A 14,440-nucleotide genomic window follows, 5' to 3' on the forward strand; every position below is an offset into this window, starting at 1 on the left:
GGCGTAATCATAAAGCGAGCGCAGAAGGTTATCTCGCTGTTTCCCTTCCGTGCGGCCCTGGGGACTCTCCGATCCTCTCGCTTCCTTCAATAGCTATGGATTTAGCTATCAGCCAAACATGTTAAGGAGACGGCTTTCCTCGCTTTATCGTAGGATTTGCAGTAAAACTCATTCTAGTCTGACTGTGATGTAAAAATGAGTACTTACTCAGCTAAGAAGACACATAATGGATCCTAATTACCCCTGGGGGGTGAACCGAAACGAAGCGGGGCGCGATATACACAGAATGCATTCAGAACACTAGAACCTAGAAACATATGGAATACAAGGTATCCCTTCCACACCCGGCACTGAAATGGTTAATGTTCTCGTATCATAACTGAAAAGTTAGAATAAAAATATTAACAGAAGAAACGTCAAATTCATACAATTTCCAGAGTCATATATATTATAATTTTTCCGAACCTCTTGGAATGTGATTTGTGGAATGGGTAAGAATGAAATAACAGCCAATAGAACGAGGCGTCGCGTGAAGCGCGAAACACTTCTACGCTGTGAAAATAACTTAAAAAAGTAAAAAATACATAAAAAACGTAAAATCTTTCATTCTTCCTCATTCCTAAGGAAGTTCTTGTCTTGAATTTTGGCTCAATTCCTAGGAAATGGGTAGATTGGTGCAATACAAAGTTTGTGCCCCAGTGGCCATATGTGGAATTACCCGCAGATCGGCCCCATCCGTCCCCCGTCTAGTCTCCCGTTTCTCCTGCTGTAACGACTCAAACCTTAATCAGTTGGTGGTCTCGTCTTAGATTCAGGAGCCGTATGTCTATCCCATGCATGTTTAATCCCCTCACTGTATTACCCTCTACCACCTCTGCTGGGAGGCTGTTCCACTCATCCACCACACCCTCTCAGCAGGTGACAATGGTTAAAACTTTAATTCAGCTGGCCTGTGACAAATTAATCCGCTCCTACCCCAGTTACCTGTCCCTTTATACCCCCGGCTCTCGGCCCCCCTCGTACATTATGCATACAGCGAGAAATCAATTAGACTCAAAACTAGAGATTTAAGTCGACGCAGGAAAGTCCTGGCTGTGGCTGCTTTTTCCGCCCCGTATTATCCCATTAACTTCCGTTTCATTTTGTTTGGAGATTTTAATGTCTTTAAGGTCAGTGTGAACAATGTCTCGGAGCGGCGCGGCAGAAAATTGCTACAATGTGTTTCTTTTGGAAACATTGTTACTTTCCAGAGAGATCTCTATCTTATCTGAGCTGTAAATTGCAATAAACTCCGTGTCGCTGCGTCCTGCGACCTCCTGGAAAGAGGGGCGGCAAATAGTTCTCGAAATCCTACAATCTGATCGCCAAGCCTCAGAGAAATACACAAAAACGATTGTTCATTCAAGGGATTAAAAACGTGGCACCAAATCCCCAAAACCCAGCAGAAACCGGTTTCCTAATTAATTCAAACCTTAGAAACACAGATATTTCTAGTTTAAAAAGGTAAATATTTGAGCCACAAACACTACTCCGGATAGAGGAGGTCCACGTGGACAGCTGGGGTCGAGGTCCTCTTCTGAGCTACTACTGGACGATACAGCAGCGCGGAACATAAACCGCTGAATAATTATATTAATATTTCAGGCTAAAGAAACAAACAGGGATCCCATTTTAACCTTAAAAACCCATTTTTTGATAATTTTTATTTCACGTAGGAATAATACAACTAATGCGTTGTAGCACTAGCCCTTTTTGCCTCTTTCCGTTAATCGCATGCTATTGGTGGAACTAAGCGACCAATCATGATCCTTGCCACCCGCGGGTGAATGTACGACTTTGGTGATGTGTGCGTTGGGTGTCTGGGGGGCTCTATAGCTGGAGATTGGGGTCTGCGTTGGGTCTCGTAAGGACGCAGGCTGCTTTATTGAGTCTTAGACTTATCCCCTTGCAGACCCTATGGCTGGAATGAAAGCTCTCGGGTGTTTGGGGGGCACCGCCATCATTCCATCAAACAAACGCTTTGCATGGAACAATCATGGAGAGACTAGAAGGTAATCGAAAGGAACCGCCATCTCCAGCCCCAAAGCTCGTACCCCCCAAAACCTAGAAGACCCCAGACACCCGCCATTGAGACAGACTCCGTCCTCCGATCTGACGTCCGAGCTGCTGGCGAGAGAGCCGCCGGAGCAGAGACCGGGAGATATAAGGACTCTGTGTTAATATCAGGGTCATTCGTCTCCTGTAAGGTTTATGGACTCCGGTATTATGCTGACATTATCTTTTTATAATTTGCACCGAGCAGAAAGCCGATAATAAAATCAGCCGGTAAAATTAAAAGAAAATCTAACAAACTGTTATCTATAAAGCTTCTGGTGCTTCAGTGAAATCCAATCACATCCCAGCCATTCGCGTTATAATGTCTGCTATTATTCTTCGCTGGCATCTCATTCCCCGATACTTTTTTTTTTTTTAATTTTCAGCGATTTTCTCAAAACAACAGAGAGATAGAAAAATAAAATAGAAAAAAAAAAACAAAACCCCACGTACGACGAAATGGGCAGCTTTAGGGTAGGAGAATAATTCACCTGTCTGCAGATATGTTCATCTTTAAGCTGATGCATGCGCGATAGCGAGCCGGATCGTTTACAATGATTGGGAATAAATGAAGATATATGAAAACAATATTAAATGAGACGGACAGATCCCCCGGCGACACTGAAAACGCGTTCTTTTTTTTCGGGTTTCCGTTAAATAAATTTGTTTGTGACGTTTCTCGTGTCGCGGCCGGGCCCCCCCCCGTGAATATTTAAGCCGCGTCCTGTCCGTAAAGGACATTTTTTTCCGCGGTGGAAATCCAGATTCTCTCCCGCGAGCGCATATCGAATGTTACGACGCAGACCCCCTGCTCAGATTCAATAAAGACTTGGAAAATTGAGCGTGTTACGACTTGATCGTTCAATGGCTGTGAATTACTCCTCGTTGGACTGAACCCCAAGATACGCTTAGATCGTGAGCTCCGGAGACGAGGGCACTCCACGCATTCTCTCTCTTTTTTATGTTGTTTTTTTATCTGTAGCCTCGTTATACGGCTCAGCGGAATCTGTTGCTATTCTATTAATATCGGCTAATGATAAATTATAAAGGTTCATTAGCAGATTAGTTTTAGTGTATTACATTTTTTTATATTATTTTATCTATTTATTTTAAGTTCCGCATCCATAACGAGACGCAGCCTGATTTTGCTCGTTGAGATTGCATTTTGCATGTATTTGCATATTAATTAGGCAGCTAATGTTAATACGGATCAAAAGGATGCGTAATGATCCAGCTTGTTACTATGTGTTTTATGTGTTTTCTGCAGGTCCGGGGTTTTGTGGAATCCCAAGGAAGGTTAGGATCCGGGAATAATGAGAACAAAGCGTCGGGATTGGGGCAGACAAGATATGTAGCCCTTGTAAAATGCGCGGTCCATAGCCCTGAAGACCACCGGACCCTCCGCAGTTTACACGGATGGGATCATTTCAACAAAATTACAGTTTTACCCTTTTATTTATTGTGTTATAGATAAAGGAAACCGCTAATCCAAAATCCAAATCATAAATTTCATGCAAATCTCTTAGAATGTTAAGAAATCTGAAAATCCCAAGAGTAGAACGCGTCGGGTCTAGCAGAACGTGTGTTTTAAATCACTCTTCTGTGGCCCTGTTTTCGTTTTGCTTCATTTTAGAAATCTCCTTTGTCAAAGTTCCATATTAAAAAAGAAGCAAACGCGTCGGGTTACGTTCCATGGCGTCTGTTCATGCGGTGCCCTGCTTCGTAGGCGGTCCCTGGCCAGGAAAACTACAGCGGATATTAAGAATAAATACCGCGAATAAATGCCTATTCATAATATTATTAATTGATTCATTATTATTTACGAATTTATTTAAGAAAAATGACCCCATTCAGAAAAAAAACTTGCAATGTCAGGTTCCGCATCAAGAAAAATGTTACCAAAAACATTGAAACTTTTTGAAATAAAATGTTTAATGTTATTAAAAAAGCCGCATCTCTATATCAGGCCTTTGAAAGGTTTCGGAGGGGCGTTGGGGGGGTGTAATTGATTTCTTTTCTGTTTTTGTCCAATCTCAGGGGGGGGGGTCGGGTTGGGGCAGCTCAGCCTTTTATCTGTTAATGACAGAACGGCGAGAGCCGGACTTATTTACAAAGCCATAAACTGCTGGAGGAGCGAGCCCACAATGGATTTTATCCGCCGTGAGATAATTGACTCTCGTGAATTAGATTAGGCCGCTAATGTATTGTTAAAGCAGTTCCACTTAGCGAGAGAAGCAGAATTCACCGAAAGTATTTCCATCATTCTACTTTATCAACAAGGTTCCCAATTTGTTTAATAATTCAGTTCACAAAATTCCTTTCGAAAAAAAACCGTAAAAACCTATAAAATCTCCAAAATATACCCTGTAGATAATTGTATCTCGAGGAAAAAGTAACTTTTTAGAATTTCGAGAGAAATTAATAATAATAATAATAATAATAAAGTGTTTTTTAAATAGGATTTGGGTTTACGTTTTGTGTAAATATTAGATTTATCCGACGTGTTCACCGGTGTAAGGCTGAGAGCGTCTTGTGAGTTTGAGAGTGCTTGGCGCGCGGGGGGGGCAAACAGATGGAAGAACCGACACAGACTTTGGGAGGGGGGCAGATAAAGACGCGCCGTGGGAGGGGGGTAAATGCCACGCGTTGGATGTCAGGATGCGATATAAAACAGCAGGTCAAGTGGTGCAATCTGAGGCGGGATAATTACGTGACTTCTGCTCATAGAAGGAGCGCAAATTACAAAAGAACACAAACGTCCCCGACTGGTTTATTGTTCTTTTTAAATTAACATCTCAATAACCCCAATGAGCTTCACCCGGGGAAACCGAGACCCCGACGGCATTGAATTAACCGGCCCGCGGAACCCGACTGGAAACGTTACCAACGCGAAGCCCCCCCGCCCCAGATCCCAAAGACCTCCGACCACCTTAACCCGCGCAGGGAGTATCGGTCATATAACCGGGAGACTCGGAGGGTCTGATACCCAACCGGACGCAGCGAGGACAGGACAAGTCCCCTCGACACTCGCCGGTTTATAGGGCGGACGTTTTCGAGCCTCCCGGATACACGAGGATCATAAATAAATAAATGTTCCGTTTGGGGAGCCGCGGCGTTGGAGCGCGGTGAGGTTGTGTTAAATGTCGTTACAGCTCTCCATTCACGCCATTTCTTGGTCCGTCTGCTTACCCCTGCGCGGCGTTTTGCTTTATGGCAGTAAACCCGTTTCTCTCACCTGGCGGGATACGGATTACCAAGGTCTTACTGTGTTGCCACAGCAAACATATACCTTATATTATATATATTGGCCCGTCTATATTCCCTGCTTGAATTGAGTTTACTCCATTCATTCTCTAGGAGAGCTCTACGCACACCCTAAGCTTCCTTGCGTTCCTTGTTTGACTCTGCTGCTTCCACTGAAGTCTATTCAAGGTATCTACTACTTTTCTGCAAAGCAGAATTTTCTAAAAGACGAGACTAACGAACGATTAAGGTCTGAGTTTTTACAGCAGGAGAAACGGGCGACTAGACGGGCCGACAGGGCTGATCTGCTGGCAGGTCCTAGGTTTCTATGTAGTAGATAAGTGGAACAGCCTCCCAGCAGAAGTGGCAGCTGCTAATACAGTGAGGGATTTTAAACATACAAGGGCTAGGAAGATGGCTCCTGAATGTAGGACGCGAGCGACAGGAGAAATGTCACCCAGAACCTCGCGCCGCTATAACTTTTTATACGTAACCCAAAGTTTAACCTTTCGAGGTCGGGGAGATGTTTGAATTTTGTGTCTTTTTAACAGTTCTGAGGATTAGCGATTATTTACGATACTTGGTATTATTATTATTTGTTGATTTATATAGCGCCATCATACTGCGCAGCGCTGTACATTTTCCGTATGCTTTTTTTGTTCATAAACCTCCAACAGATCGTCCCCCATATAAGGACGTATTGGAGAACATTAACCCTTTCCCTGATGGATATTTTTTTGTGTATTTGGAGACCCCCCGTTATGCGACGTTCAGCGAGTGCAACCACCGGATCTATAGAATATTTACCGCCTCCCCTCTAATTAATGGAGAAGTCCCAAGGCTGAGCGCAAATGTCCAGCGTTATAATTAGCAAATTAACCCCTCGTTATCTACGTACGTATCCGGGGGGCTATTTTTTTTCTCTGATTGCGATGCGATGCTCGGCGGAGTAGGAGAGAGATGATATCCATTCTTCAGCCTTTTTTGTGACCCTGGAATGAAGCAGAAGGAGAGGCTGTTTGCGGCGTGTGTGCAAAGAGGCGGATAATTCATTATACATGGCGAGCCGCTCATGCGTAGCCACGCATTTCGCCTGTAGGTAAAGTGTGCACCTGGTGATACGCGCAGGAGTAGCATTAAACCCACAGTTTGCAGAATATTCCCCGCGGTCGCCCCCCGTATTATGCTAAAATGGCAAATTCCCAGCCTCTTATCCGGGGGGGGGGGGTATTTGGACACATGATGTCATCCTCGCTTCTTAAGCCTTTCAGCTTTCAAGTAGCTCTCTAAATCGGACCATACCTGGATCCGCGCTGGGGTCCTAAACCCCGCTCGCTCACGGATTTACCCAATTATAAACGTTTCAGCAATTTGGAGTATTTTCACCCAGCAGAAATGAACATAATGATCAGTCCCGTTAGGCACTTTTCCGTGGAAGTAGCGCAGAAAGGAAAGAGTTAAAAGGAATCATTAAATCAAGTAGAAAAGCATTTGCTGTCTTGTAGCAAACGTGTAATTTTCTAGCGTAATTGGGCCAATTATTATTATTTTTTTGTGTAATTATTTTGTGTTCGGTAACGAATGACTCTTTTCTTTTTGTGTGGAGAGCAGGTAATGAAGTCAGTTATACTTCCTCCTGGCACGCCAAGGGTTAATAATCATTAAGATGTGTATCACAGACGGGGATATATATATATATATATATATAGATAGATAAGTATATTTATATATATCTAGTGTCTGAGCTCTTCTACGAGACCCCGCTCGGTTCACCGAAGGGATTCCTCCTCGAAGCCTAAATTAATAATTTATTCGTCGGCTCGAGTCACTTAGGCGGCATCGATCTAGAAACGCTGCATTTTCCTTTCCTTTTTTTTTTTTTTACTTTCTAATTCCTTGATACCCGAGTCGCTGCAGCGCTCCGGATTGATGCAAAAACAAAACAAAAAACAACAACCCCCCCCGCCACAGACACAGCCTCCCCTCGTGCAGAAGGAACGCCGTTCGTCAAAAGCAGGATTCTGCCCCCCGAAAAATAGCGGATGCCGCCCAGCCCTGCCGACGATCCCAGCATGACACGCCGGCCAGGGTGGGATTTTCCTCCCGGCGGTCGCCTCGGCTCTCTCTCGGCACGAGCGCCGTTCCTGTGGCTGAGTTCATTCTCTCTACTGATCTGACAACAAAAGCCCCTCCGCAGTGCGAGCGCCGAATGAATTGGGGGGAAAGTCTTCTGTGGGTGTTCACTGTCCCTCATGTCAGCCTCTCCCCTGAGCCATTGTCAGCGTAACACCCCCTGCATTCATCCCACGGACAATCCTCCCAGAGGCTTTCCTTCCAACGCATCGCTCCCTGCTCCTAGCACTTTGTGCTAATTCCTTCTTGCGCTCCCCTCCACTTGACTTCTTTTTCTCTTTTCCTCCTCGTCCATCTCCTCCAAGTTCTCTCGTTGCCGCTCGTCAGCAGTTTCGCATTAGTTGCCGGATCCCGCTCCTGCCGAACGTGTCTTGATATGGGATGAAAAGCCGGAGAGAGGATAACCCCGAGGCGGCTTTCTCTCTGAAACGAGCAGCGATTGTAAGGAGACAGCGCGGTCGGGATCAATAGTCTGCGTTCTCCCCCTGCTAAGGGCACTTTGAAGTAGCAGGAGGTCACCGGAGTGAGTACAGTACGCTGCTTACTGCGGAGTTGCACAGAACTACACGCTCGGGTCTGCAGTGTTACCACGAAGAGCTGCCGGTTTCCAAGGACGCAAAACTCTCTGCAGTCTTTTCTTTCTCCTCTCATCCCCTTAAGAATTCTGTGATGGATGTCTAATAAGTTTTTCTGACCTGATTTTCGCAGTGGACTCAACATACAGCACCTGCCTTCAGACTGCCGTCTTTAGGACCCGACATACAGCACCCTGCCTTCGTATTGCATCTCTCTAGGACCCGACATACAGCACCCTGCCTTCATATTGCATCTCTCTAGGACCCGACATACAGCACCCTGCCTTCGGACTGCCGTCTCTCGGACCTGACATACGGCACAGTGACTTTAGACTGCCGTCTCTCTCTCTCTTTTGCCACCAACCATCCGAAAACAAATAAATAAAGATGCAAGCTTTTTGGAATATTTCATGTACTTTTTGGGTCTTTTTCTTTTGGATATCCTTGAATACGACGCTAAAGCAAGTGGTCGGATCGGAGCAGCAGATCCCGCTGTCTATGTGAGTATTTCTCGCCATCGCGTATATTTCATGGCTGATATCACGCCAAGAACTTATCTGCTAGGAGGCAAGTTTGCGGTGGCGCAGATGTGATTGTTTATCGTGCAGCCATCCGAAGAACACATCGCGACTTTTCCTTTTACCTGCGCTGCGTTTCATCCGTGGCTTTATTGCAGGCGGCAGTTTAATGTTGTCAGCCGTGTCCCCCATCCACGCGACGTTTAACTGCGGCAAACAGAGCGGATCTGCATGGAGCCGCCGCACCGAGGTCCGGATGACGAGATGGCCTTTTTTTTTTTAGCACAGATTAGAACATGCGGCGGGGTTAACGGGTCGGCCGCGGCTCGTTCCTGGGGACAGGGAATGGATTTTTCCTGGGATGGGGGTCTCACGTTGCTTTTCTGCGTCTTTTCTCCGTAGGGTGAAGCTCTGGGCCTCGGCGTTCGGAGGGGAGATCAAATCCATAGCAGCTAAGTACTCGGGCTCCCAGCTCCTGCAGAAGGTAAGCCTCGCGATGTCTTCAGTAGACCACCAGCGCCCGGGGGTCTCAGAATACCAACCGCTCGTTAGCCCCCCCCCCCACAACCGTTTAATGAAGTAATTACACTTAATTGTAAAAGAGCCTGGCCGCCCAGCATTGGACGCGCATGTTTGTGGATGCTAACAGCTGGTAGACTGGAAATTGCCCACTTAATTCCGAAGCCGAATTAGCGCTTGTTTTGCCGTCCCTGGGCATGGCGGTGGTGGATGGGCGCGCATGGCGCACGAGACGGGAGCCGGCTTCATTGTTTGTCATCTGCAGTTCTTGCAAACGCATTATTCTCCAGTCATGTGGATCCAGAGCCGGGATGTATTACATCACGGCAGATAAGAGAAAATGAATTTGGTTATCTCCTAGCTCAGCCGCGCCGTTAGGTAATAACCCCGGCCATTGGCGCAGCGACTTACAGGGGGAATATGTGTCTAAATCTAAATTACCGCTGGAAATAACGAAGACGCTGAAATATTGTTTATTAGCTCCATACAAAAAAAAAAGCACAAAAAACACAAAAAGAAAAAAACCTCCCGCTGTCAACCTAAATTATCCCGGCTAACTCATTACAACAAAAAGCTAACGGTTAATGGAGCACGAAAAGGTTTCTACTGATGTTCCGAGAAGATTAACCATCTGTTAGCCCCAGGGCCCCGCTCTGTTAGAAGCCACTCTGACAATGAAAGGGTTAAGGGTCCCACTTACCGCAGCCGGAAGGAGTCACTGACCTGCGAATGATACTTCTTGGGCAGTTAACGGGAATTTACCTAATTGTCGCTCTTATTAACCCATTGAGCGTCTTTTGGCGCACCGTAGCTGCAGAAGGTGACGCGGCTCCGGATTTGCCGTTAAATTCCCCCCTTTAAAATCTGGTTATTAAAAAATACTGCATATACAGCTTGAAAAATACTTTATGAAAAAGATACTTCTTCTGTATACAAAAGAGCCTTTTTTTGCAGGAAAATGTGCCGTTTCACAATCGCCGTATCCGCGGCTTTCAAGTGAAAGAAATGAATGATTTTCTGCAGCTGCTTAAATCTCAGAAAGTAAAAAGAAGCGGGCGACATTCCGCAAAACAATTACGGCCAATCAGAGTGCGGCGCCAAGTGCGCCTCGATGAGTCCGTGCCAATGCTTCGCGATTCTGGGGTCTAACGATCAGGCTGTAAACGTAGAGCGTCTGGAGAATTCAGCCATCGCGTGAGAGCGCGAAGAGTTAAAAATAATGTCCGTTATAGGAACGCGGAGCGCAGATTACGGAAACCGCGTGGGAAGAAACTAATCATCTCCACAACCTGAGTTCAAGCAGGTAGCTTTGGGTTTTGGTAGGCTTTCAAGCATGTGTCGGAGGAGTCTGTGCTCTCGGGACGTCTTTAACTTATTGTCTTTATTGAATTCCGAGAGTCAGAACGTTACGTATCACGGTATTCCCCGCAGTCTCTAATAATGGATTTACCCCCCTCGTTTTGGTGGCCCCCGTGGCCCCTGGCAATCGCCGGTGGTCCCGCTGGGGTTTTGTAAATTCCATTACATGGTAGAGAAAGTACGTGTATTAACTGTCAACCCCCCCGCCGGCGTAGAGATTCCACCGCGATCCTCTTAATCTTTTTTACAGTTGCTTAAAAAGTAATTATCATCCGTTATCATGGCAGCCGCTGGCGCGCAGGTGCTGTAAAGGCCACGGAATTGGCTGTCACTCCCGTAATAGGTGAATGACACAATCGGCTCCGTGCAAACACAGAAAAGCTTATCTTCTCCCCATTGTGCCAATATGGTAATAATTGTATCCGTGGAACAATATCAACACGTCTGAGGTCCCGGAACCTTCTCTTCCTAATTTATGTGCGATTTCCGCGCGGCTGCCTTTTCCTGGCCCGCGTCTCGACTCAAACACTAATAAATTGGCCTAAATTTCGATTATCCGCGTCTATTAATCTTTTTCCCGGGGAGCGCGCTCCGGCTCCTGTCCAACTGCCACCGACACCCGGAGCTTGGCTTCTGGAAGGCTCGAGATTAGAACTACATATCCCAGAATGCACCGAGCTTGCACCAAACCGAACGCCGCGTTCCCATGCTGGATGGTTAATGGATGGAGCCTTTGGCTCTGGAGGCTTCTTATTTCATTCCACACGCGTCGTTTTAAATGCTAAACGAATGGGAAATAAGCCGGGCCGTGAAGCCGGGCCGTGGCAGGGTGCAGGCGGGAAATGAGCTCCAGGGTTTTGTAGATTTCCAGTAAAACGTTTTGTAACTCGATCATTATTGATCGGTGGCCCGAGGAGATACGTTGAGTTTTGGTTGGACTCCTCGCAGAGTGGTGGAAGCAGGCAGGTCAGACCCCAGCCACCAGACCCTCTATCACTATTGCCCCAATTAAAAGCCCCGATGACTAGAGGACGGCAGGTGACAACATGGCACCTTTATTCCCTGATATGGCCGGATGTAGACCTTTTCTGGACACACGACAAGTCCAAGGGTCAAGTGTGAGCTCCTACGCCAACCCCGGACCGGATGGGCCAAATGGCTCGTGTTTACTAGCAAACCATAGGCGCCTTCATTTAGGGTCACAAATAATACCTCCTCCCTGCACCTTTAACCAAAAACATGGTATTTATTTTGTCTGATATCCTTCCCTACGAACAGCGCGGCCTCTGCGTCAAGAAGAAAAGGGAACTGTCCCTTAACAAGCAAATGTATTAATGTATCAAAAAGTTGCAGTTATAAGTATCATTCTTCTACATGCCGCCCCCAAACCATGCGCAAAAATCCTGCTTCTCATAAAAAGAATTTAAAACCCCATATGGTGTGAAACGCAGGTGGATTTTGTTTGGTTTTTAATAAAAAAAAGAATCACAGAAAGCACAGAAAATGATTTAGTGTTAGGCTCAGAATTTAGAATTTCCTGCTCTATATATGATATTTTAATTATTTATATAGCACCAGCAGATTCCGTAGCGCTGTATACATTATTGGTAATAATTATTTGAATAATTACCCAGCCTTTTTGTCTCAAGGCAGACATATTGATTCCCCTTTAGATTTTAGGGGTGAATGGCATGTCCTCTGTTTTTCCCTTAAATTGAAGGTGTATCAGGTTTCGTCCTTATACTGAAGCTCCTTATCACGTGATTAGCAGAATTCCTCCAAAAATAACTTAAAGGGCATTTTAACAATAGGTAAAAAAAAATACTCAGGATAGCAGGTATATCAAATATATATATAAATATATATATATATATATATAAAAAGATTTTAAAAAAATATTAGGATACTTCTGAGGTTTAAGCTCCTATTTAATCTAAATACTTATAGATTGTAAGCTTTTTGGTTACAGTGGCTAAAGCTGGCTATACACTTCAGTTTTCATGGATAAAAAGCAGATATCTCCATCAGGCACGCATGCTAACACACGCTAACACACGCTAACACACGCTACATTGTAATTTCAAAAAATAATAATTATATATATAGTTTTTTTAGTCAATTATCTAGGAAAGATCATGATGTAAACCAGAATATTGAGAATTACTACAAAATAAATAATTTTGAACCATTGGGAGGTATTTGCTTGTTGCGACGTTTTTGTTAGGTGGCAGCAATAGTTCAGGAAGTGCTTTCACTTTTTTCGAAGGCGTCCGTGAATTTGTGGGTTTTCCTTGGTAACTACCCCGGGAACAAATTGTTACTTTTTTGCCCATTGTATTTGAGTCTTCAGGTGAGTTGATGGGAAGAACTTCCACCTGAACCTCACAATGATTTGGGGGTAACCCAAAATATGTCTTTTCCAAGGTTGTTGTTCAGTGGCGTTCGGTGCTTTGCTGTTAGGTGACATCAACGGCGATAAAATACTTGTTCTAAATATATGCAATTCCTTAAACGCTGCCGCATGTAAAGATATAAATACCTGGTTCATCAGCCCAAAGGTAATTGCTGAACAGGTAACTTAGCCAGCTGTTTGTGAAAACGTCCAGAGAATCCTTCAAACAGTAACAAAAAACCCTAAAAACCCTAAAATATATCTAAGAGGAAGAACCGTAATATAAAAACCATAATCATGAGTCCTGACTGATACGTTTTGTCTGAACTTCCACGGGAGAAGCTCATCACTTGTCTCACACTGATAGAGATTCCTGTGGGCGGTCCCACTGAGGTACATGGGTGGTCCTGCCGACGCCAGTGGGCGTTCCCTCTAATTTCGCTAGTGGGCGTTCCCTCTTCCCTCTGACATCGCGGGACACGTCCCCATTTAAGGGGGGAGATGTATGGGGAGTGGGGCATCTCAGGATACCCCGACCCGGAGAAGCGGCGCAAAGCATTGATAGAATGCAGAAATGAGGAATATAATATTTTTGCAAATAAAATAGATTTGCTGTTTTTTTAAAGTCAGCAAGCGCTGCGCAAGTTTTAAAAATTCCGTCCTGAATGATTTCTGAAAATCCATTATCTGGGGAATAATCAGAACACGTACTTTCCAAGTGGAAGTGTCCAAGCAGAAAAACACACCTCTTGAAGAGAAATGAATGCTAATTCTGCGGTTTCATGCGTTTAATACCGTCGTTTTCCACTCTCTGTATTGCGAAGTGCTAATATTTCAAGGTTAAACCCGCCGAATCTCCATGCAAATCGCCCGGCTGAGAAGGCAGCGAGATCTGAAGAGAGATGCGCCATCCGAAGCCCGGTCCATGCTGATTAACCTTAAGCAAAGCGACTTCTAATCAATATTCCGCAGGAACGAAGGCTGTCCGCACACACGTATGCTAATTAACGGCAGGTGATAATTAAGGGTTAACTCCTTCGCTGCTGTAAGCATGCATTACTGTTGAATAACACAAGTCATACATGATATGGAATCAAACACACGCACACTCGTGTTATAATTGGCAGTAAACGTCAGCATTTCCCTCGTTCTACTCTACTCTACACTAACATATGCAAACACTCTCTAAAAACATAAGCTGACACACACACTCACACTAACACCATACATAAACACCCACGCTCACTCACATCCACATACTGACACACATACTCAACACTAACATACACAAACACTCTCTAAAACCATAAACTGACACACACACACTCACACTAACACCATGCACTAACACACACTCAAACATCATACAGTAACACACATGCTAACTGCGTTTACTCACAGATACTACTTTTTAATTTGTTACAGTTATTTACTATTTTCTCCTCTTTCCTTCCCAAATCTGACTTCCGTTCTATAACCCTTTCCATAGTTTTATAGACAGTAAATATTCCCCCCAAATGAGCAGAGTTCTAGATCGTCAGATGGTGAACTTATCATTTGGTTGTGATAATTAATCTCTGACGAACGCGGGGAATGTTTTGCTCTAA

At 44.9% G+C, this 14,440-nt stretch overlaps 1 protein-coding gene across 1 annotated transcript in view; it reads left to right on the forward strand.

Moving 5' to 3' along the window:
* Positions 1–8,432: 8,432 nt before the first annotated feature.
* The window catches only part of LOC149277366 (voltage-dependent calcium channel subunit alpha-2/delta-3-like), a 199,320-nt gene continuing 193,312 nt past the window's right edge, over positions 8,433–14,440 (forward strand). The window contains exons 1-2 of the mRNA XM_089503037.1: positions 8,433–8,545; positions 8,966–9,047. Of these exons, the coding sequence (XP_089359163.1) occupies positions 8,433–8,545; positions 8,966–9,047 (195 nt within the window). The remainder of the gene's footprint in view (positions 8,546–8,965; positions 9,048–14,440) is intronic.

This window comes from Sceloporus occidentalis, unplaced genomic scaffold (genome assembly GCF_023333645.1).
Source record: "Sceloporus occidentalis isolate IW3139 unplaced genomic scaffold, rSceOcc1.0.p SCAF_216, whole genome shotgun sequence".
NCBI classification, from domain to species: Eukaryota; Metazoa; Chordata; class Lepidosauria; order Squamata; family Phrynosomatidae; genus Sceloporus; species Sceloporus occidentalis.